Here is a 26,007-nt window from a genome sequence, read left to right as displayed (position 1 = left end):
CACTCATCAGCCTGGGAGGGCACTTTGATATCATCCAAAGAGATGGGCAGGGTCCATGATTGTTCCACCACCATTCCTACATACTCCTCCACGTCTTCAGAGTCTGCTTCCTCATGGATGGTGGCTGGTTGAGCTTGCCGGGCAAGTAATCAGCTGGATTTTTCGATCCAGGTCAATATACCATTGAGAATCGGTATTCTTGAAGCTGAAGGATCCATATCTCGATCCTTGGGGTGTTTTGGAGGATGATCCATTGAACAATGGTATGACTGGTCTGTGGTCTGTATGAACTGTGAATGTTTGGCCTTACAAGTATAGGCGAAAGTTCCAACTGCCTCAGTGGATGGCTACGGCTTCTTTTTCAATGTACAAGTATCGCTGTTTGGTGTCCGTCAATGCTCGACTCGCGTATGGTGCTGGGGCCCATTCACCATCTTCTCTCTTCTGAGATAGGACTGCCACAAGGCCAGTAGGACTGCCATCTATGGAGGGCTCTGATTCCTTGTTCGGATCAAAGTAGACTAATGTAGTGTGTGCAGAAAGGGCATTCTTTGTTGCTTGGAAGGATTCCTCTTGGGTGGGTCTACATTCCCAACTTCCATTAGTTTTGGTTAGCGCTCTAAGCGATACAGTGAGGGAGGTCAAATTCTGGATGAATCTCCCACAGCATGTGACCATCCCCAAGAAACCATGGACCCCAGAGACAGTGGTGGGGGGGTTGAATATCCTTGACTTTATCAGGCATGACTCCATTCTCAAAAAATCGGTACCCAGAGAAAGCAATTTCATTTTGGAAAAAAGCAAATTTCTCACGGTGGAGAGTGAGTCCATTGTCATGTAGCCATTTGAAAGTAGCTCTCATCTTCTCTAAATATTCCTTGATTCGATCATTGTAGAGTGCACTAAAATGTTGTCACTGACATTGATGACGCCTTGTAGTCCTGCCAGCACTCCTCGAATGGTGTCTTGAAAGACTTATGCAGCACTTGATATGCCAAAGCTAAGACGTTTGTATCCTCTTTAACCCTCATGCGTGGAGAAGGTGGTAATGGCTCTTGACTCTGAAGCCAACGGCAGTTAGTGGTACCCTGCACAGAGATCCATTTTGGAGGTCCATTGTGACCCACTCACCTCTGTGACAATGTAATTCACTGTGGGTGTCAGGTGGCATTCGCATCTGGAGGCCATGTTAGTTAGGCGCATATCCATGCTAATTCTAACCTTGCCTGGCTGTTTGGGTTTGCGAGCAACCACAAATCAGGAAACACAAGGTGTGGGGCCATCCACTCATTCAATGATGTCCGCCTGCTCCAGTTTTTGCGACTCTTCTTTCACCTTAGGACACAAATGGAACACCACGTGGCGATGTTTCAGTGCAACTGGTTGGATGGATTCATCAATGTGGAGACGTATGAGTCTGTCCTTTAGACATCTAATACCTGCAAACAATAGTGAAAATTCAAACACCAGCTAATCTATGCTTCCTAGGTGTACATTGAAAGCGAAAGTCACTAGTTTGAGCCTCTCTGCCGTTTTACAGCTCAGCAGCATGTCAGGATCCTAACTTGGTGACATACAGCTTGGCTCGTGTTGACTGCGATTCATGTGATATTTCTGTCACGAACACCCCGGCCAGAGGGAGTGGCGTTGATGATCTAAATGCATACACTTGTGTGGTGGTGGGACGTAGTGTGAGTTGAATTGCCGCAGTCTGTAACACGGACTGTGCTAAGATATTAATTGATGCTCCTGTGTCCTGTGTTGATGAGAGCCAAAACGTGAAGGCATGCAAGGGAATGGTGTATCTTGGGATACGCCGCCTAGGGTGTCCTCCTGGTTGCATGGCATGAATGAGATGTACTGCACCTTCCATGTCGTTGTCATCATCCATGTCTCTTTTGTCCTTGCATAAAAAGTGTATATCAATTTGTCAGGAAGCTGTCTAGCTTGGTTCAGAAAGAACCACTTGTAGTCTGGGTTTGCAAGCGGTTTGAAGTGGGCAGTGAGGGCTCGCTTCAAAGTCTGATAGTTGTACGGTGGACCTTCCTCAGTCACAGATTTTCATGGCTTGTCAACTATGGCGCTCTCTAGATATAGGAGCATAGGGCACCATCTATTGTTGACTAAAGCCACTGTCACAAAATAGTTCTCTAGATGCTCCACCCATTCTTTCCATCTTGCTGCTTGCGCCACAGGGGGACTGTTTATAACGAATGGTTCTAGAGCATGGATGGAAGCCATGAGAGATAAGTCTATGCCCTATTAGTGAGAAGAATTATCAATCCGAGCTGCTGGGTGGGTGCCAGCACTTGTTGCTGCCTGTTCTGACTGCTGGTGTACAAGGAGTGATTGTTATCAGTGAATGTGGTATGATTTTCCGAGGTGACTGAAATTTGCCAAGAGCGTGGTTGCAAGCTTACAATCAAAATGCTTTACAGTGGAGTGTCCTGGTGTGACCACAGTTAACCACAGTTAACCTTTTTATCCTTATGGATTTATATGTATGGGCTAATCAGTGGCGGCCGGCAGCTTTAGGAGGGAGGGGGGAGGCGGGACACACACACACTAATTCTTTCACACAGACACGCACGCATGCTCATCCATTAACAACACTCATACCATTCAAACATGCACCCACGCACCAAACATTCATTTTAAAAGATCACACACACTCATTCTTTCACACACACACGCACGCATGCACGCACATCCATTAACAACACTCAAAACACTCAAACATTCAATTTAATGAACGCGTGCACCAAACATTCAATTTAAAACATCACACACACACATACACACACACACTTACCTTCAGCCTCCAGGAGGGTTGGGACTGCTGCCTTCCCTCATTGGCTGACTTTAGGTCAGCCAATGAGGGAAGGCAGCAGTCCCAGCCTTGTCAAGAGTGGGATGGGGTCAGTGAGACTGCTGATCCCACCCCACTCTGTGACGAAGTGTCACTGATTGACACTCAACCTGGGCACTTCAGGGCTTAAAATGAAGAGCACAGGGAGAGTGTCAATTGGTGACGCTTTCCTCATCACCCAGGGGAGGGCCTTGAGGCACCTTTGCTGAGCCGAGGAGGTCACGCCCATAGGAGCTGAGATCCCCTCAGCCCAGCAAAATTCATCTCAGGCAGCCAGGAGTGTATGCAAATCGCACATGTCTGCTCCTGGCTGCCTAACCTGAACATGGGGAGTGTCTGCCAGGCTGACCTTTGTTCAGCCTGACAGACACTCTTCATGAGGGGCAGATGGTGGGGGGGCGTGGCCCCTCCGCCCTAAAGGACGGGCCGCCACTGGGGCTAATGAAGACACTCCCTCCATTGCTTCTTAACATCTTATGATTTAGTTTGCTGTCCCTTTACATATATATTTATACAGGGAGTGCAGAATTATTAGGCAAGTTGTATTTTTGAGGATTAATTTTATTATTGAACAACAACCATGTTCTCAATGAACCCAAAAAACTCATTAATATCAAAGCTGAATATTTTTGGAAGTAGTTTTTAGTTTGTTTTTAGTTTTAGCTATGTTAGGGGGATATCTGTGTGTGCAGGTGACTATTACTGTGCATAATTATTAGGCAACTTAACAAAAAAAAATATATACCCATTTCAATTATTTATTATTACCAGTGAAACCAATATAACATCTCAACATTCACAAATATACATTTCTGACATTCAAAAACAAAACAAAAACAAATCAGTGACCAATATAGCCACCTTTCTTTGCAAGGACACTCAAAAGCCTGCCATCCATGGATTCTGTCAGTGTTTTGATCTGTTCACCATCAACATTGCGTGCAGCAGCAACCACAGCCTCCCAGACACTGTTCAGAGAGGTGTACTGTTTTCCCTCCTTGTAAATCTCACATTTGATGATGGACCACAGGTTCTCAATGGGGTTCAGATCAGGTGAACAAGGAGGCCATGTCATTAGATTTCCTTCTTTTATACCCTTTCTTGCCAGCCACGCTGTGGAGTACTTGGACGCGTGTGATGGAGCATTGTCCTGCATGAAAATCATGTTTTTCTTGAAGGATGCAGACTTCTTCCTGTACCACTGCTTGAAGAAGGTGTCTTCCAGGAACTGGCAGTAGGACTGGGAGTTGAGCTTGACTCCATCCTAAACCCGAAAAGGACCCACAAGCTCATCTTTGATGATACCAGCCCAAACCAGTACTCCACCTCCACCTTGCTGGCGTCTGAGTCGGACTGGAGCTCTCTGCCCTTTACCAATCCAGCCACGGGCCCATCCATCTGGCCCATCAAGACTCACTCTCATTTCATCAGTCCATAAAACCTTATAAAAATCAGTCTTGAGATATTTCTTGGCCCAGTCTTGACGTTTCAGCTTGTGTGTCTTGTTCAGTGGTGGTCGTCTTTCAGCCTTTCTTACCTTGGCCATGTCTCTGAGTATTGCACACCTTGTGCTTTTGGGCACTCCAGTGATGTTGCAGCTCTGAAATATGGCCAAACTGGTGGCAAGTGGCATCGTGGCAGCTGCACGCTTGACTTTTCTCAGTTCATGGGCAGTTATTTTGCGCCTTGGTATTTCCACACGCTTCTTGCGACCCTGTTGACTATTTTGAATGAAACGCTTGATTGTTCGATGATCACGCTTCAGAAGCTTTGCAATTTTAAGAGTGCTGCATCCCTCTGCAAGATATCTCACTATTTGTGACTTTTCTGAGCCTGTCAAGTCCTTCTTTTGACCCATTTTGCCAAAGGAAAGGAAGTTGCCTAATAATTATGCACACCTGATATAGGATGTTGATGTCATTAGACCACACCCCTTCTCATTACAGAGATGCACATCACCTAAAATGCTTAATTGGTAGTAGGCTTTCGAGCCTATACAGCTTGGAGTAAGACAACATGCATAAAGAGGATGATGTGGTCAAAATACTCATTTGCCTAATAATTCTGCACTCCATGTATAAATAAATCGTTTCACCTTTGAGATGGAAACTGTAGTGTCGGCGAGGGCCGGTGCTACTATCAATAAATAAATGATACTGAGTCTGTTCTGGTTTTATACGCTGGGGCAGGCCTGGACCGGGAGCCAAGCGGCACGGGCAGACACGTACACTTTGTAGGTCTACCGCGGCTCTCTTCTGCCACGCCCGGCCTTCCAGTCCTTTTATTGCCCGGGTCACATGACCACGGGTTATACCACTGAGCAACCCCTTCACAGGGGACAATACCACAAGGTGCGGAGGAGTAACAGCACCCCTCCAGCACCAAACATTCTTAGTAGTGCCGGGCGCCCAGTTTTGTCACTGGCACGACACTACATTCCTCCTAAAAATTGAAAAACAAACAAACTGTCCACACTACAGATTATCACATATTAAACATCCACCAGATGATCACGAAGCCTGATGGACGGGGCTGGATTACGACGCAAGTTATACCGGGTATTCTCTGCTCGCCCTGTGCTTACGGATGAACCTGGCACAGGGGATGACACTTCAACTGACGAAGACACAAGCCTGACACCAACTCCACTCTCGGTGCAGCGTTCCTCAGAGTCCTCACAGGTGATAATCGATGATAGATCGTCATTGGATGCGTGAACTCCAACATCCACTTGAGACCCTTCGGGGCAGTTGAATCTCTTGAGTAAAGACCCATTTCTGGTCACCACATTGTTTCCTCTTTGAGCCACCACCAACGACCCCCGTCGCTTAACAACCTTTCATGGAACAGGATCGAAAGGCATGCGGAATTTGCTGCCTGGATTGGTGACCTTGAGCAACACCTGATCTCCCACTTTCAGATCAGACAGCCTGGCCCTTCGGTGACGGCTTGCCCGCCGATTGGTGGCAGACCGGCGTACCTGGACTTGAACAGGATCAATGGGATTGGGAACCCACGTCCTATGATGAGGTATGGAATCCACAACTGGCCTCCCAAACACAACATGCCCTGGCACCTTACCAGTCGTAGAATGAGGAGTCTGACAATAATTTCTTAAGAAAGAATATATTGCATATTCACTCGGCTGGCCACTGGCATGAGCAATACGTAACACCTTGTTTAGCGTGCGCATAAAGCGTTCAACTTCACCATTGGCTTGAGGCCACTTTGGGGTGATCCTTCAGTGGCGAACACCAGACTTCTCAAAATAGTCAGACAGTTCCTTGCTCTGAAATGGAGACCCATTGTCAGTCTTGATCTCAGCTATGAGGCCATGAGTAGCCATTATCTTTTCCAGACGAGGGATGACCACTTCCGCAGAAAGAGAGGAGATCACTTCCACTTCAGGATATTTGGAAAAGTCATCAACAAGAACCAATGTGTGTCGTCCATCAGGAAGGCTCCCGAAATCCAAACTGGCAGAAATCCACGGACAGGTTGGGCCAGGGCCAGGTTCGGTTTCACCAGAGTGGGGCGGGTAGAGTCTCCAGACGCCTGACACCACTCACAGGTTTTTACCACCTCTTCCACCTGTTCATCCATGAGTGGGAACCATACCTTGGATCTTAACCGGCTCTTTGTTTTCACCATGCCTTGGTGTCCGTTGTGAGCCAACTGTATCACTCGAGATGTGAGCGACGACGGGATCACCAATCGGCATCCTCGGAGGAAGCACCCCTCAGTATCTACCGTCAATTCATCTCTCACCTGGTACAAACTCCCCAAAATCCTTTGCGACGAGGAGGTCAAAGTGGGAATCTGTTTCTTGACCAAGAACCATTGATTACTCCGGATGGCTCGGAATACCTTTTGTAGACACTCATCGCCAGCTGTGGCTTGAACAATTTCACCTACAGAGAGAGGTCTCGGCCGGGATCAGTCAGAAATCAATCTGACATATTCTTCGGTCTCCTCAGCGTCATTTATCTCGTCATCTGAGGTGGCTCTGGGGTGTCTGGAAAGGTAATCTGCCGGATTGTCTGATCCTGGACGATACTCCAGCTGGCATTGATAGTCTTGCAGCTGGAGCATCCACTTTTCAATTCTGGGTGGGGGCTTTGAAGCAGTGCCATTAAATAGAGGAATAAGAGGCTTGTCGTCTGTAGTGACTAAGAAAGGGCGACCATAGACATACATATGAAAGTGTTTGCAGCCCCAGTGCACCGCAATGGCCTCCTTCTCTATCTGAGAGTACCTCTGCTCAGTGTCAGTCAGAGACCTGCTGGCGAATGCCACTGGGGACCAGTCACCACAGCGTTGTCTTTGAAATAGTACTGCACCCAATCCTTTTGGGCCTGCATCCACTGCGACCTTGGTCTCCTGCGTTAGGTCAAAGTACCTTAATGTGGTGTCACTGGATAGAGCACTGTTGACAGCCTCAAAAGCTTCCTGCTGAGCCGGACCCCACACCCAAGGTTCCGATTAGTTTGTCAGAACGCGAAGCGGCTGTGTTAACGACGCCAAATCTGGGATAAACCTGCCACAATAGTTGACCATCCCTAAGAAACTGCGAACCTCAGTCACACATGTCGGGGGAGGAGCATCCTTAACATCTTTCACTTTCGTAGGGTCAGGAGCTACACCAGCAGCGGAAAAGACAAAACCTAAAAACTGAATGTGGTCCGTTAAGAATTCACACTTCTGACGATGGAGGGTGAGACCAGATTCTTGAATTCTTCATAAGCCGAGAGTGATGCTCTGCAACAGTGGGGGCGTGAATCAAAATATCGTCACTTACATTAATCGTGCCAGGCAGATCCCTCAAAAGTTCTTGTATGGTGGTTTGAAACACCTCCGTCGCACTTGATACCCCAAAACTCAACCGTCTGTACCTCCTCAAACCAACATGGGTGGAGAAAGTTGTTATATACCTTCACTACTTGGAAAGAACCAACTGATGATATCCTGAGCGTAAATCCAGCTTGGAGAACCAGCATGACCCACTAAGCTCCGCTATTATGTCATCTATAGTGGGTGTGAGATGTCTCTCCCTTTTAATCGTGGTGTTGGGAAGGCGCATGTCCACACATATGCGGACTTGTCCTGGTTGCTTTGGCTTACGTGCAACCACTATGGGCGATACCCACGGAGTCGGTCCTGTCACCCTTTCAATTATGCCAGCCTTTTACAGTTGTTCCAGTTCTTTTTCTACTTGGGGCCTGAGGTGGAACGCTATTCGTCTGTGCCTGAGGGCCACAGGCTGGACAGTCTCATCAATATGCAGCCTCACCTCCTCGCCCTTGAGCCAACCAATCCCCTCAAATACCTCAGAATACTGGGCTAAGAGTTCTGTCACCACCTCCTGATGTATCCCAAACGCAAAAGTGACAACCCCCAGGTCCTCCGCCGTCTGGCAGCCTAACAGCATTCCATGTCCATCTTCGGCCACATATACTTTCACACTTATTTCGTTAGACTCATGTGCCACTGTTGCATGAAACATACCCTTTAACGCAAGCGGGGTGTTCTGTCCATAGGCATACACTCGGACTTTTGGGTTCATGAGTGTCGGTAACGGGCTCATTTTCTTATATTCGCTGGCAGTGAGAATATTTATAGATGCCCGTGTGTCGACAACAGCAAGAATGTCATGAGTGTCCACCGTTATCTGGCATCTAGGTAGTCTTTTTGATGACTGGGCTGTGTTCCCAATGGTAAACAACAAATGAATGACATGCTCCTCAGCCTCATCGTCATACATGTCACTCCCTTGTTCTGATTTACCGGTTGTGATGTTTACTGCTGCTGTGCTGGTGCATGGTTTACTTGCTCGACATACTCTCACGAAGTGATTGAGCTTCCCGCATCCTGCACACTTCTTTCCTCTTGCCGGGCATTCCGTCGGTCGGTGTGGTGTGCCACCACAATACCCACATTGTCTTGGCTGTTGTCTTGGCATGCACGGCTTTGCTTTTGTTGTGAGTGCAGCCACCACATTCAACGATTCTTCTTTGATGGGTCTCTGCAGTGCTGCCTCCATGTGAGACGCCCGCGCCTTTGACAACTCCTTCGTGCGTTCCATCATGAGAATGTCAGCCAACAACCTCCCTGACTCCTCCAAGATTCGCTCGCGAAGTTTTATTGACGCACATCCCTGTATTACCTGTCCTCGTATTTCTTCCGCTTCATCTGCGAATCGACAGGTACTGGCCAGGCCGTGCAGCCGTAAATGGAACGAGTCAATGGATTCCTCCAGTTGTTGTCTTGCTTGTCAAAAAACGAAACGTTCATAGTCTGTGTTAGCCATCGGTTCAAAGTATCTGTTTAGAGCAGCTATCAGTGTGTGATGCGTTATGGGGGCGTCTTCTTGAAGATTCTTAGATATATTATAAATGTATTTTCCCCCTAGGTGAATGATCATTGCCCTCTTCTGATCGTCCTCCACCTTTGTTGCCTCAAAAAATAACATGACTCTTGCCACCCAGTCTCTCTATTTTGGAGCCTGCGCTGACGGAGCTCCTTCCTCCACAAACGGTTCTATGGGCGGTATGACAGACATGATGGATGATAGGAGGGGCGTGGCTGTATGACTAACGTGGACCTAGGGCAGTATTTCTAGGTAAGTCTTTATCTATAGAGAGCGACTTCTGGCTGGTTGGAGCAGCGCTCACACATGTGGGTCCTTACCTGCAGGCACAGGCAGAGTATGCTCCCCTGTAATGATCTGGGCAATTGCAGCTCTGTTTATTTGTATCAGGGGCTTTAAAACGTTTTTTTTTTTTTTAGGGCGTGGCTGCTGAATTACATAGCCACCAGATGCCCAGCCCACAGATAAACACAGTCTTCCACTCTCTGCCCATACACGTGGATCCTCCAGGCAGAGCTTTCCGCCAGCCGATCGAACGCTCCTTCTTCACCCGGAGCGAGGCCGGGGCGAGGGCGCTGTTGCCCGGCAACAGTAAACAAACTTAAAGGCCCCCGCGGCACGAGCACCACATTCAATGCGGCCTCCGCGGGGTATCGCACGTTGTGAGGGTTTCCTGACCCTCGTCGCCAAATTGTAGTGTCGGCGAGGGACGGCGCTACTATCAATAAATAAATGATACCGAGTATGTTGTGGTTTTATACGCTGGGGCAGGCCTGGACCGGGAGCCAAGCGCCGTGGGCAGACACGTACACTTTGTAGGTCTACCGCAGCTCTCTTCTGCCACGCCCCGGCCTTCCAGTCCTTTTATTGCCTGGGTCACATGACCACGGGTTATACCACTGAGCAACCCCTTGTAAAATGTAAATGTAAATGTAAATTAGCACTTGTATAGCGCACTACTCACCCGTTAGGGTCTCAAGGCGCTGTACTCATACCGCTATGGAACCCCTCCTGGCTTTTCCCTGTGAGGCGCCCACTCCTGAGCACCCCCAGGGTGAAGCCAGGCATCCAAGCGCTGTTGGGGCCGTTGTGGAGATTAAGCAAGCTATTGCCCAGAGTTGCAGATTGGGACCCATGAATTAGATTAGGCACAGAGGCAAGAATTATCTGGTCAAGGGGAATTGAGCCCAAGACCTACCGAAGCGGGACTTGAACCCTGGTCTTGAGCCAGATCTCTGCTTCAGGGTCTGCCGCTCTAACCATTGAGCCACACTTCTCCACACTTCTCCACTTCTTCACAGGGGACAACACCATGAGGTGCGGAGGAGTAATAGCACCCCTCCAGTACCAAACATTCTTAGTAGTGCCGGGCACCCAGTTTCGTCACTGGCGCGACACTACAGAAACTGAGGGAGCAGGTGTAGGTGGGCACACTGTGCCATTGATTGGTTCGGGAACACGTGGTTAATGGGGCCCTCTCACCTCGTGCTGTAACTTGCCGGTGTGTGGAGAATTGATTCCACCCTCAGGGCGGTGTACCCGAGGGAACGTGCGTTAGTAGAAATGTGGACAGGGCCACTGCCTGCCAGAGAGCCGCAGATTGCGTGTTTCAGTCGTGTCGTCAAACGTGGCAGAGCAGCCCGCCTAGAAGCACAAACAGTGCGTCTGCCACAAGACAGGAATGGAAAATGGTATGCAACACACCTGGAGGGTCTGGATTATGGCAGAACGTGTCTGCTGGTGCGATCGGCGGGACTAGTGCCAGAACAGAATGGTGAGAATGCATATTGGATGAAGTGAGCCCGGTGTGGGTTGCTGCTGCTTCCCTCGTTGTCAGTTTGTTGAGCGCACAATGTGGCCTGTACATCTGTATATAGCATTAAGCAGCGAGTTTTGTAAATGATGCACGCACACTTGTTTCCTGATTTACTGACCTTCAGGATACATTTCCCGGCCTCTTTATTAATGCACTTCATTACGTCATGGGGCATACCTTTGGTGCATGGCGTGGGGTATAACACTATCCCCACCTCTGATTGTGGACACATATGGGAGGATTCGCTCCAACATAACTGATGCTACAACCAGTGCTTTAAATGGAAAAATAGAAGTGCAGGTACTCTGTAATAGAGTACCTGCTTGTTTCTCAGAAGTGCCGGTACTCTCCAATTAAAAGTATTACATTTTTCTTGAGATAAGCCAGTACTCTCCCTCTCAAAATAAAAAAGTGCCGGTACTCAGTACCGGAGAGTACCGGCCCATTTAAAGCACTGGCTACAACACAATTAATCATGGATGCCCAAACCATGTGCACAAGCTAAGCTAAACCAAGATGATTTAGGTAAGCTCTCAGGGTTCAGCGGCTGTCTTCAGTGAGAGCGGCAACTGCCTGAGTTCACTCTCCTCAGTGAAGACCTCATGGTGCACTGTGATGGTAGCGTTGGGAGACTGGACGACCATTTACTTTTCCCTCCCTAAAGACCTGACAGTGTAGTCACGATTCTGTCAGTGACAGACTTAGGATTTCTTTAATATCATGGTGCCAGAATTGTTTATGATACAATTTCAAGATAGACAGAGTAGTAAGTGCCCTCCCATTTCAGGCGTGTCGTAGCAGTTTCTTTGCCTTTTCTACAACGTCCATTTCACAAAAGGGGGAAAGCTGTGATATTTATTTGTTTACATAGTACAAATAGCTTGATTTACTTTTTACTGCTATTCTGTCTCTCGAGGTAGCGCACACTGAGCAGTAACCTGGCAGCTGTGCAGTTTCCAAAAAGGCCACCACCGTGTGCCCGACAGAACTGTCAAACACCCATTCCCTATAATAGGGAGTCTTTAGCACTAAATATGACAGAAGCATCCGCATGTGAGTGATTGCCAGTGGTAACGGTTGCCAGTCGTAACGGTCAGACGTATTCTTTGACCCTAAATGCCGGCGCGCCAGCAGTAAAGATGGCCGCATTCGAGCAAGATTCCTGGTGCGCATGCTCGAATTTCCGGACGTTCCTCTAGGTCTTCTACAGCTGATGATGCGTGCGCAGTAGAACCCGGAACTGTCGCAGCACCCTGGGTGTCAGTGTGCCGGGTGCCAAGTACCATGCAGCTCCCCTATGCAGTCAACGTGAAGCTGTCAGCGCGAACTCTGAGCGGAGCCCTCAGCCCACAGAACCGGGGGGCGGCCGACTGGTGAGCGGGATCTCCCTTATAAACACGGGAAAAAGATAGCCTACCCGGAGAAGAGATTGGGGATCCCTCCCACCTCTGACTTAGGGTGGCATCACTGGCATGTGTACTCGGTAGCTTTCTAACATTGGAAAATGGGGTTCGTTCTTTTCCCATGCGGAAATAGTTAAAAGGAATTAGGGCCATATGTACGAACACATTTTCCCATAGACAAAATGGGTAAAACCCTTTGCTACATCTGGCCCTTAGTCCCTCTGGGTAATGAGAAATGTTATTACAAACTTCTGAAAAGGGTGGCACTGTGGAGCAGCAGTAAACTTGCACACCTGCCATGCGACCTCTTCTTGTTTATGATAGGTTTAGCAAACTCTGACGTTTTTGCCATTATCCACTGCCAAATGCAAGACCTATAATGGCAAGGTGGTACCGCATTAAAAATAAAAGTCCAAAAACAAACGGCACTGTTATCTGAAAAGCTAAGATAGGCTGTAGGTGTCACACACGTTGACACTTTCGTGACGGGAATAGAGGTCATACTACCGGTGTATGTGTTCTTAGGGAGCTGATAGATCCTAAGAGAGAGGACCTTGCCGTAGAGGTTGTAATACAGTAGAAGGAGAAAAGGTAGGGTCACACCTTCTAGACATTATAGGAGAGGTCACACATTCTAAGAAGGAAATGTTATGGGATCACATCACTTTGAGAGCGGTAAAAGGGAATCTCGGCACTGAGAGGGACAGAGAAGGGGCATCACAGATTTCTGGCAAGGGCAAATTGGAAGCCAGATGTCATCTTGATAGAATACAAAATGTACCAGAGGCAGGTATTGCCATAGTAAAGTAATATAATGAAAGCCTAATTGCAGTTTCCAGTCTGATTTTGTATTCTCGCTCATCTTGTGACATGTACCCACATACTGAATTGCACAGCTCCATCTTTTGTTATTAGTAGATCTGTTTTTAGTATTTGTGCGACCCTATAATAAAGATACGTTTCCTCGTCTCTTTATTAAGTTGGAAAAACGTTAATAAAATCCATATTTAAGGAAGTTGGAGTCTACTGATTAGGGCGGATCGAGTATTTTTCATTATGCAGATGCTGCCCTGGACCACTCATTCGGACTGAATGCCTGCCTGACAAGTCTAGTTTGAGAAGTTTATGAAATGACATGCAGTTTTGTTCTGCTCTTGGGTGAGTGGCAAATGCGTCCCAGAGATTGGAGCCTTTACCCTCAATCAACAGCTGCCATGCTCTAGTCATTTGAAATTTCACTTCTGCGTCAGAAGAGCAGTGGTTGAGCGACATTCCTGGCAGGCATGTAGTGATGTCGCATCTTTTGTGTTTTACATGTTTTCATGGCTAGTTTGATATGATCTTGTTTATACAAGTAAAGGCGCATCCTGTCATCCAGAGTATTGATCATGTATCTATGATAGTGTTTGGAATGCCTTTGTAAATGACGTTTGAGTAAGCGAGGTGTGCTATCAGCAGTCCTAATTTTAGCTCAGGCATGCAGTGTGGAAAAAACAGGTGAGTTCCTGTAGAATGGACATTTCCATATTGATGTCACAGACCACACTGTTGATTAGAGGTACTAATTAGAGGTCTCTGTTAAAGGCATATCCCACATTTATAGTTAGTTGTCTGTGTGTCGACAGGTGCTTATCCATGTATGTGGATGGGCTGAACAGAAGTGTACTGATGTCAATTTAAAATATACTTTAGTCTTGGATTTGGCTTTGTTTAGGCAAGTGGTCTGCAAGCTTTATTTACGGAGACCCCCCTAACTAAATACATTTTTGTCCGGGCCTCAGGTTGGGTATCAGCTAATATTTTTGAACTATTTATATGTGAACACTTAGATATTCTGATTGGGGGAAAAAAATGCAGCGATACCTTATTATATTTCCTGCAAACTTCCCTTTCATAGTCAGTATCCCCTAGCAAGATTGTCACATAATTCACTTTACTTTTCTTTCTTCGACTGCAGAGTGATAGGAGTTTGTAAACAACAATTCCCATGTTAAAAGAAAGAAGAAGGAATTTGTCAGAAGCTATAACCTGACATTCGACCTCTGTCTTCGAAGTGGACCAAATGTGGCAAGATAAATACAGAATTTAAAGCCCTTTTAATTTATCGCTTGGTCTTTCCCGACTCACCAAAAATCGGATCACGCAGGACACACCACTGGATCACCACTCACAGTTTGGGAAACGCTGCTATAGATATTTAGATTTGCTTGATAATTTCTCACAATCAGTCTTTATAACGGAAAGCATTGCCCGGGAGTCAGCCGTATCAAGGATGATTGGGGGAGCATCTTATAAGAAAATACCAAAAATGATGTCTTGTTTTGATTTTGTTTACATCATAGAGCCTGAATTTGAAATTCCATACAATGGAAACCGAGCAAAATAATCTTGTAGAATTACAGTGTGGTTTGCTGGTGAAGCTGTGGGTTGGATGGTGGTCATGAGGCATGGATTTCACCGTGGGAATATACTAAAAAAAAAATGTTAATGTAACCTTTTATTTTCTCACACCAATACATCTAATACTCAAATAATCAAGGAAAAATCAATGTACCATTAAAGAGCACATTGCAACATTCTGTTGTTATTTTGAGACACGTGAAATGGATGAGGCAGCCTCAGTCCTTCCTGTCAGAATTTAGTGTCTCACTGGATGCCTCATTGTATTCCCAGCTTCACAGTTTAAAACTCATTTGTTTACTAGCGGATGATTTCACTTGTACATTGATGTACATGGTACAGCCATCTATTGTCCTTAACCTGACACTAAGGGTTGTTCGTCGGTCAGGTGTGATTTTGGCTGCAATTAATGTATAACTGGAAGTTTACTAGGCATAGATTAAGCTGCTGTCAGAAATCCTAGCAAATAGTCACAAAACAATAGATGAGTGACAGTGTTGGCTCCTGTGACTTAGCACAGGAAACCTGGGAAGACTATTCACCTGATCCATTGGAAATGACTATGACCAGAGTGGAAGCAGTGGATATAGTCAAAGGATGTTCCAGATACTGCTGCTTGCTATTTCAGTGAGGACAGCAGAATTTCGTAGCCAACAATGCAAGAGGCCAGAGAGAACCAAGACAGTCTTCCTGAAGTTTTGTGGGGATGTACTCTCTGATGTCAGCCCAGGTGGATTATGTCTCTCGTTGGCCTCTGCCCTTAATGCCTGTTGAGGAGTCAGAGGTTTGGCTGTATAGAAGAGGTTGGAGGTAGACCGAGTGTTGATTATAACCAAGTACTTTGCTGCCTTATTTTTTCTAGAGTTGAGAGAGGATTACCTATTTCAACTGACTTGGAATCATCTCCTTTGACACATACAAAATTATCACGTTACTCATGTCTGGAGGAAGTGCAGAAGTGTGATATTTATAGGAGTGGCAAGACAAGCTTCCACTTACAGAATTGGAGCTATGATTTTTAAGGCAAGATTGGTGACCTCCTCCTCTTCAACGTTTTGAAGCTAGTAAAGGAAGACCTCAGCAGGGTAGCTAGTATAGCACAAGTTAAATGCTAGGCTTTATTCACAATGGTATGGCTGATTGTGGTAATATTTGATTCTAGATCCATAGCCGCGTTTCACAATATTGTTGAATGGCACAGATGGTGTTTGTTTTATAATGTTCCCTCAAGTCGTACCAATATAACTCTATGCAGCAATGACCATGCAGTGGTTTACTGCTTTACCAGTAGGGCTACTTAATGTAACTTACACTATTGGCAACCAAGGACAGAAGTATCAAAATACAGACTTTGACCCAATGAGCTTATTTGGGATCTGTATTGAGGTGGGAAGAGCTACTAGTAACGAGGATCTTGACTTTTGACACAGTAAGTAACAAAGTACAGTGCATAATATACTTTGCACCATTATTATATCATTATGCTGATCAAAAAATGAAAGAAAAGAGATATCCAAGTGAACGGCCACTGGTTGATTCACCAGTTTAACAATCATCCTCTGAAAATTGATAAAGATAACAAGGGTAAGACCCTAATAATGAAAATCTCGTAGCACCCATGTATAGTCCTGCTCCAATACCAAGTATTTGGTGTAGAGTGTTGATAGGCCGTACATCATTTTTCACATTATATCCACCTGCAAGACCAAAGTAATGTCCTTCCAACTTGTACACAACTTAAAATGTCCGCAGGCGTAGAAAAGTATGCAGTTCATACAGTTAATAGAGTAATCAAAACAAACACAGAGGAATGGCAGTCTGAAACTAAATGCATCTATCTAAGTCTAGCTGAATACCTATTAAATAATTGCAAACGTTTCCGTTAGCAGAGGAGCTATAGGAGAAATTCTGTGTCAGTAGAGCTAACAAATGTATTTATTTAAACACCTGAATAGCTCACCTGGGCCTCAATGGTATTGACGTGTTTTACAAAGCAACATTCTAAATTAACAGGGTTACACAGAGAGAGAGAGAAGAGTGGGGGAGTATTAACAAGTATGGAACTTTGGAGATCATTAGAAACAAATCATCAGTTTGTGGTGAAACATTAGAGCAAGTATTAGGCCTTTTGATGTTTTCAGAAAGTGTATGGTGTCAAAGATCTAAACGTTAGGGGAAGAGAGTTCCACTTTGTAGGTGCATACTGAATAAAGATTGTCCTTAAGCAGTAGAGGTTGTCACCTAACGGGTTTTGAGTAGGAGAGAATTGTGACTTCTTAGACATCTTTGAACTCCAGAAATCTTATGCAAGTCTTCAAAGTAAGGTGGAGTGTCATCACTGAGAGCCACGTGCACAAGGCAACATATTCTGAATGTAATCCTGGCTAGAATGGACGCCCAATGTAGTTTATCAAGGTCTGAGGTGATGCAGTCAAACTTATTTTCAGAATGGACTGGCCTAACTGTCAAATGGAATGCCGTTTTGATTTGGGCCAAAAGTGATTGTGGAACCAGCCAGGAGAGAGCTGTTAAAATCAAACCGTGAAGTGATGCATAGACAACGGTTTTTAGCAGCTATACACTATTTGTTAGTGCATGGAGGTGAAGTTTGTGACTTTTTTCCATCCTTCTGATATAAGAGGTAAAATTGAGGGCATTACTGAGTGGGAAGCCAAGCACTTTGACTGACAAAGTTAGTATGGACAGAAAGCCACCAGATTTATAGTCGAGAAGCGTGTGGTCATATCTGCTCTTAATAGATGTTAAGAAAATGAGAAATTCAGTTTTATGTGGGTTAAGAAGCCAGTTCAGATCTACCCCAGGTTGAAGTTGAGAAAGGCAGTTTCTGAGGAGTTAGAACTTCTGCAAATAGGGAGACTTTTATATAAAGCTTTGTTTAGTCTGCATATTGGTGGAGGGTATCTGAGGTTTAGATCAGAATTTGTGGCTCCATGTAGAGAAGATAAAAACAGGGGGAGCTAGGATGGAGCCACGTGGGACTACAGAGCACATATTGGAGGTGGAGGAGCATTGGTCCCCGAAATGTACCAATCTCTCAGGAATGTCTCAAACCATCTTAAAATTGTTTCACAGAACCATATGTGGTGTTCAAGTACTTGAATGAGTGTTTTACAGTCAGTGGTATCAAGATCAGCTGAGAGATCAAGAAGAACAACTAGGTAGGTATCACCGTTATTAAGAATATGATGGACCTCATATAGAACATTCAATGTTGCCTTTTTGATCATGCAGCCAGGTCTAAAGCCAAATAGATAGTTTGCTAGCAGATGATTGTCAGAAGTGAAAATATTGAGTTGGTTAGCAATAAGCCTTTCAGTTTCCATGCTGAGCCATGGTAAATTAGAAACTGCCCAGTCGTTTGAGGATTTAATTTGATTTTGTATGTAGTTGGATTTTGTCTGAGATGGTGAGTAGCTTATATTGTTTTTTTAAGCACTCTCAATCTAGATTGCAGTTGCAGCTGTTTGTGGCATGTTCATTCCTCCATTTGTTCGTTGTTCTCCTAATGATGCTTCTTCCCTGCGAGATTGAGCCTGCAGGGATGTGGAATTAAAAAAAAAATTTACTTGTCAGTGTGACAAGTTGCTTCATAAATCTAGTGATTCTGTAAAAACATGTTCTTGTCCCTTTGGTGCAATGTAGTGGTGCCACAACTTATGGCACTATTCTAATTATAGAAAAGCTCTGTTAATATCCTCTCTGATTATGTCAGGGCTAATATTACAGTAGGGCTGGAATACTATTAATTTATTTATTTTGTCATGTTTCAACAGATCTACATGCAGGGCTAGAGGTAGCAGTAAGTAATAGTTAGAGGGCTGAATGCCCTTTTGAGTCTGTGCACACCCACTAACTAGCATGTTTTGAGGATTTTCGCCAGCGCTTCTCTAATATTTTCTCATACTGAGAAAGGTTAGAAATGTACTATGTCAAAACAAGACACAAACTGACAAAACCAAAAATACTGACTGCAAACGTTGGACCTATTCGCTTTGCTTGTTTATTTTCATGTTTCCCCATCTTGTTGAAACTGGGTACACTGATTTTCCATTATGAATATTTTTGGGAAATACTAGCATGCATCAACACATTATAGTAAACAATGCTTCAAAGAAATTATATCTAACATTTCACAGTCATTTAGCAGAACAATCTTTTCCTACTTTGCGTTTTTTTAACATTTTATTTTGAAAGCAAAGAATCACAAATCTTGCTTTAAAGCATCTGCAAATATTTGCATCTAATCAGAGAGCATTCTAAGAGCATTATTCATAGTCTTGTTTTGTACAGTTTCATATTGTTAAACTTTACAAACGTTTCTGCAAATTTGTTTTACTGGAACCACTGTCAATAGTGTAGTCCGAGCTTATAATAAGTACTTTGTATTTATAAACCATAAATGAAGATTCAATCAGCATTAATATATGGACACAAATATTACCTCAACTGCAGACAGTTCCTTTCCCTGCCGCATAATGTAATTCTGTAAACTGCCAAAGTGTTTGTGCTGCAGGGAGTTGGACCTAATTGTCCCAAGGTCAAATTAAACATAACAACTTGTCCTTGGCCCCAAACAATATGTCCTGGGTGTATGACTATAGGAAGTTTACACCCCTGCATCCTGTCAAGCATGGTGGGCTGGGTTGATGGCAAGCATGTATAGGTTATGTATTCAAGGCTAGAAGTCTGTCTGAGGCACCCACAAATCATTTTGAGGCTGAAAGAGTACGGAGGTCATTGGACTAGATTGACAATATCAGACCAGTTCAAATGCCTCCTGTTAGCCCTGACATCCTTGGCATAGTTTTCCCTGTCTTTTGCCTCTACTTCCTGCATTTTTCGCTGTGTGCTAGATTTCGTTTTTGCAGGTTTTGTACTCTGGACTCTCTATCTAAATTGCGATTGATTGGTTATCCCTGATTGGCATATTTGATTTACTAGTAAGTCCCTGGTAAAGTGCACTAGAGGTGCCCAGGGCCTGTAAATCTAATGCTATTAGTGGGCCTGCAGCACTGATTGTGCCACCCACATGAGCTACCCAGCAAACATATCTCAGAACTGCCACTGCAATGTCTGTGTTGGCAGTTTGGAACTGTAAGTTTGACCTGGCCAGTGCACCCACGTGCTAGGTGTAAAGCTTCCCTTTTACTAAATATAATTCACCCCTAAGGTAGGCCCAAGGCATCCCCTTGGGCAGGGTGTAGAGTACTTAAAAGGTAGGACATGTACTGGTGTGTTTTACATGTCCTGGTAGTGAAATACTGCCAAATTTGTTTTCACTTTTGCAAGGCATATCTCTTCTGTAGATTAACATGGGGCTTGCATTGAAATATCTTTTACATTTCCCATGGGGAGCAGATAGAGATATGGAGCTTGGGGTCTCTGAACTCACAATTTAAAAATGCATCTTTTGGTAAAGTTGTTTTTTATATTGTGAGTTTGAAAATGCTACTTTTAGAAAGTGAGCATTTCTTGCTTAACCATTCCGTGCCTTTGCTTGGCTGCTGAATCCAGGTCTGGGTCAGACTGACATTTGGGGTGTTGGTGAATACACTCTAGTCAAAGGGAGCTGATGTGTGTCCTGCATATCCTGATGGGTTTTCCTGGCTAGAGTGGGAGGGAGGAGCTGATACCTGCACTTAAAAGGGCTGTGCCTGACCTCACACAGTACAGTCTCCAATCCCCTAGAGTGTGGCTGGGGCAGGGCAAGAACAAGGCAGCGTCTTGTGCACTACAAAGACTTTCATTTGAAGTTTGCCTACTTCAAGGACAGAAATGAGTATAAGTATTGGACTGCTGACCCCACAACTTTAGAACACTTCTGGATCAAGAAGAACCTCTGTCAAAGAGAAGAGCTGAAGAGCTGTGAGAAGGAGTATCAATCAATCAAGTAATTTCTTAAGCGCACTACTCACCCGGTAGGGTCTCAAGGTGCTGGGGGTGGGCGTGTAGTGGCCGGTTACTGCCCGAAAAGCCATGTTTTTAGGTGCTTTCTGAAAGTTAGATGGTCTTTGGTCTTGCGTAGGTTGGTGGGGAGGGAGTTCCAGGTCTTGGCGGCGAGGTGGGAGAAGAATCTGCTGCTGGAGGTTGTGCATTGGATGCGGGGGACTGTGGCGAGGGCGAGGTTGGCAGAGTGCAGCTGGCGAGTCGGTATGTGGAAGTTTACTCGTTCATTGAGGTAGGCCAGTCTGGTGTCGTGGAGGGCCTCGTGAGCGTGGACGAGGACTTTGAAAATGATCCTTTTGTTGATGGGTAACCAGTGCAGGGATCTGAGGTGGGTGGATATGTGTTCGTGGCGAGGGAGGTTGAGGATGAGTCGTACAGCTGCGTTCTGGGTTCGCAGGAGTTTTCTTTGAAGTTTGGCTGTGGTCCCAGCGTAGAGGACATTGCCATAGTCCAGTCTGCTGCTGATGAGGGCGTGGGTGACTGTTCTTCTTGTTTCTAGGGGTATCCATTTGAAAGTCTTGCATAGCATGCGAAGGGTGTTGAAACAGGAGGATGATATGGCGTTGATTTGCTGGGTCATGGAGAGGGTTAAGTCCAGTATGATGCAGAAGTTGCGTGTGTGGGTGGTGAGTGCTGGGGGTGGTGGGCCACCAGGAGTCATTCCCTGCTGTCTTGTTGGGGCCGAAGATGATGATCTCTGTTTTTTTTAGTTCAATTTGAAGTGGCTTGTTGTCATCCATTTGGCGGTGTCGAGGAGTCCGGCGTGCAGGTTAATCTTGACTGTGGCTGGGTTCTTGGTGAAGGAGCTGATGAGCTGGGTGTCGTCAGCATAAGAAATGATGGTGATGCCGTGGGGTCGGAGGATGTTGGCGAGAGGAGCCATGTAGATGTTGAACAGGGTGGGGCTGGGGGAGGATCCTTGGGGGACCTCACAGATGATCTTGGTGGCTGTAGACCGGAAGGGAGGGAGGCAAACTCTTTGGGTTCTTTCAGAGAGGAAGGAGGTGAGCCAGTCCAGGGCCTTGTGGCGAATTCCGGCATCGAACAGGCGTGTGCGAAGGGTTTGGTGGCGTACAGTGTCAAATGCTGCAGAGACGTCTAGGAGGATGAGGGCGACGGTCTCGCCCTTGTCCACTCTGGTCCTGATGTCATCTATGCAGGCGATGAGGGCGGTCTCAGTACTGTGGTTCTTGCTGAATCCAGTTCGGGAGGTGTCGAGTATGTTGTTTTCTTCAAGGAAGTAAGATAGTTGTGCGTTGACTATCTTCTCGGTGACCTTTGCGGGGAAGGGGAGAAGAGTACTGTCTCTTTGCTGTGTGTGCTTTGCTAGGTTGGCCTGCAGTTGCTGCTTCTGCCTTAGAGAGGGCAAAGACTGGACTTTGCTGTGTATCCTGCTTGCGACGTTTCTCCAAGGGCTTGGACTGAGCTTTCTTCCTGTTAAGAAGTCTCAGGAACATCAACAACTTAATCTGCCAGCACCTGGGCTCTTTTGCTCAGACCCCTGATTTGACAAGTGGTGCCACTCCAGTCCCTGGGCTCTTAGAGGGAAAAGCTGGTAAAACCTGAGTGAAAATCCACGCACCAGAGGCAAGCAGCAGAAAAATCGCCACAGCACCCTCACCTTCGCTATAAAATCGACGCAGCACCCGCCTCGCGGCTAGAAAATCATCTCAGCACCTGCTTCGCAGCTGCAGAAGTCAACACATCGCCAGCTCAGCGTAGCTTGATCAATACCGTGCATCCGGAATTTCCATGCATTGTCCCTGGGCACCAAAACTCCAACATCACCATACAGACACAGGGCTGCCTGTCCGGAAATTAAGGCATTGCTTCCCTGCGAGCAAAGAATCGACGCATCGCTTACCGAGCGGGGAAAGAATTGACGCACTTCCTCACTTGCGAGTAAGGAATTGACCCATCACTTACTTTTCTGATGCACCCTTACCTCTCCTACTTTATTTTTGACGCTTACCTGGTACTTTCTGCTAAAACCAAACAAGAATAAATTTCGATGGACTAAGACTCTTTTTACTTTCAAAATTGATCTCTCTTTTTGTGTATGTTTGATTTTTTGCCGTTTTGGTCTTGTTTGATTTAGATAAACATTGGCTATTTTTTAAACTGGTGTGGAGTCCTTTTGTGGCGTTTACACTGTGTTACAGTATATATTTGTGCAAATACTTTACACATTGCTTCTGAGTTAAGTCTGACTGCTTGTGCCAAGCTATCAAGCAGGTGAGCAGGGGTTATCTTAGGTGTGTGACTCCCGTACCCTGACAAGAATGAGGGTCCTTAATCGGACAGGGTGTAAGCTGACTGCCACCCAGAGACCCCATTTCTAACACCTCTCTTTTTTGTATTTTGTAGTTTCAGTTCTAGTGAAAGAACAGAGAACTCCATCTTATATGTTGTGATGTTCCATATTTGTTTTGATGTTACATGTCTACTGTACTTCATGAGGGAAGACTTTGTTTTGTTAATGAAAGCAGAAGGAAATAAGAGTTGGCGGTGTTTGACGGATGAGGTTATTTTTCTGTGCACTAGGACATGAAGGAAACAAGTGAAAAACATAGAAATCACGCATAGCTCGCTTAACTTCGTGAGATGTGCGCATATTTTTTCACTTAGCGGTATTAATGAGTGCTGACATTTTGTGGTGTTACTGCAGTTGTTTCAGATCTAGGCATTTTCCTTTGATGTGTTTATGATCTCACCAATTTCTTTGCCAAAGTAGCCTTTTTTACACTTTTGATTGTTTTGTGGTAGCCCCTTAGTTTCTTTCTTGTGTCCCTAATCTTTTCACTAGATATGTGTGTTTCCATTAATGCCAATTTTGTCATAACCTTTTATCCCTGCCAGGTCCATGTTAAAAAAAAACCTTTTGTATTGTTTAACTGTTGAACCTTGACTGAGTATGTCAGCAGGATTCACTCCTTTGTACAGTGCACCAAAGTCTTCCACATTAGTTAGGAAGATGTGTGAGCGGAATAGCATGTTTGACGGATTGTTACTGAGGCTTGAGTGGTCACTCCATATATGGGGTTGCACCACTCTGTCAGGTGGGAATGTCATGTCAAGAGTATAGTCTGCTGTGTACGTTGGCTACTTACAATTTGATTGAACCGCACAGCTTTCACATTTTTACACATTTAACTTTCTGATTTGTTCTGTAGTGTATCTGGGATTCTCAGAACATGCGTAATCTGCCACTGTATCTTTTTTATTTGGTATACTTGGTGTATTTTATTCTTAGTTCGTTCCTGTTACTTGCTCCTGCTTTTGATTATGACTCATTGATTTAATTTTAGTATAATGGTGCTCAGGTCACTTTTAGGTATTTAGTCCGTGAGGATGGCGCTTATAGAACTACATTAAAGGACAGCAATAAGTTCAAAACGCTTTGTGCCATCAAAACATGCTGTATTACAGGCCAGGCTATCGGGAACAAAGGAGCGGAGCAGTATAGGAATGCTCATCACACCACGAGTTGGGTTTCTTTGAAATGTTTTTTTTTTTTTAAATCAAGTCTCTTATTTCATTTTTGCTTTGTAATAAATTTAGCAGACTTCAAAAACAAGACCATAAACACCCAAGCTGCATCCAATCTCTATGTTTGAAAGGAATAAGCATCATTAGGTACGATAGATTAGGTATGTTTATTGTTCGTGTGTTTGTTTTCACCTTGGGTGTTTATGGTCTTGTTTTTTTTATAGGGTTTGCACAGTCTGATTTTTGGGTTTGATATATGTTTATCACCATTTTTGTTTTTATATGATTCTATGTATTTTAGTGTTTTGGTGAAGGGTTAGGTACCCACATCAACCTCAATATCTATTTGAGCACATATATTTATTTTTGAAATACGATTTAACTATTACAGTCTACAACACAGCTTATACTTAGAAGTTTATTTAATTGATCAATACATTGTTAATACATTATTTTTTATTTAAATGAAAGTTTCAGCATTTGGTGCTTTATTCCATATATATTTGCCCTGAAGAAGGTGATGTTGATGTTATAAGGATGTAAAGAAGACTAAAATCCACCAAAACGCGGGTTGGCATGGCATTGGAAAAAGCTTGGAATACCAAAGCTGATTATTACGTTGGATTTTCTAAGTTGATGATGGAGAATTTTATGCATATTTATACTTTGATAGAACATTGAATTCATATCATTCCGCGAACTGGTAGCACTGGGATCCTATGCTACTTACAAGAACTAAGGAGTTCTCTCTTTTTCTCCAAAAAAGTTTGTTTAGGATCTATATGAAAGATCTATTAGAGACAGAGGGGGTTATTCCAACTTTGGAGGAGGTGTTAATCCGTCCCAAAAGTGACGGAAAAGTGACGGATTTACCACCAGCCGTATTACGAGTCCATTATATCCTATGGAACTCGTAATACGGCTGGTGGTATATCCGTCACTTTACCGTCACTTTTGGGACGGATTAACACCTCCTCCAAAGTTGGAATAACCCCCAGAGTCTTTTGATTTTGTTAATATAGTGTACAAATATATATCTGTCAAATATGGATGGTTAAAGTTTGGTAACATGTGATATATGTTATATTTATCAAATTATTTATGTTGTATGTTGAACATTCATTGAATGTGTGTGTCAGGATTTGTTTAGAGTGTGATGTTTTATGTTTGTCTTGATCTCAGTCTGTTTAATTGTATATTTATGTTGTGTTTTTGATGATGTTGGTATGATTTATAGTGTATAGAATTGATTTTGTTAAAGTGATTGAGGGAGGGGAGGTTTTGTGTTTTTTTTAAATATAATTAAAAACATTTTTTTGTATTAAAGGTGATTGTTATAGATTTTGGATTGTATTTGTTGTTATTTCATAAGGAGGGTGTTTTGCTTTTTTGGATTTATATCCCTGAATCACTCTCCCAAATTGTGGCAGGGACCCCTTTTTGTAAATATTTAAACCCAGACAGACATGACATTTGAAGGTTTTTATTTCCTTTATAGACATGGGCAGATCTTGTTCCCATGAAAGTTACTGTAGGGATTTGATCAGGTCTAAGCCAAGAACAATAATTCTGTCCAGTGTGCAAAGAAGGGAGCCAGCATTTAACATAGGTATCTTGGTGTTGTCTGGTCTTGAAAATAGTGCAAAGTAAATGTCTTCACTCTATCTTCATCTTTATAAGATCTGCACCGCTAGGG

At 44.6% G+C, this 26,007-nt stretch overlaps 1 protein-coding gene across 2 annotated transcripts in view; it reads left to right on the top strand.

Moving 5' to 3' along the window:
• The first annotated feature begins 12,181 nt into the window (after positions 1–12,181).
• Positions 12,182–26,007, top strand: part of WDR11 (WD repeat domain 11) — a 646,314-nt gene continuing 632,488 nt past the window's right edge. Inside the window, exon 1 of one of the 2 annotated variants that reach the window (XM_069239226.1) lies at positions 12,182–12,425. In XM_069239226.1, coding sequence (XP_069095327.1) covers positions 12,337–12,425 — 89 coding nt within the window. In that variant the 5' untranslated portion in view covers positions 12,182–12,336. The remainder of the gene's footprint in view (positions 12,426–26,007) is intronic. The other variant, XM_069239227.1, reaches the window with a different exon arrangement.

The sequence above is a fragment of the Pleurodeles waltl genome, chromosome 6, assembly GCF_031143425.1.
Source record: "Pleurodeles waltl isolate 20211129_DDA chromosome 6, aPleWal1.hap1.20221129, whole genome shotgun sequence".
Taxonomy (NCBI): Eukaryota; Metazoa; Chordata; class Amphibia; order Caudata; family Salamandridae; genus Pleurodeles; species Pleurodeles waltl.
The sequence above is the reverse complement of the archived record's forward strand: the minus strand, read 5'-3'. Positions and strand labels throughout refer to the sequence as shown.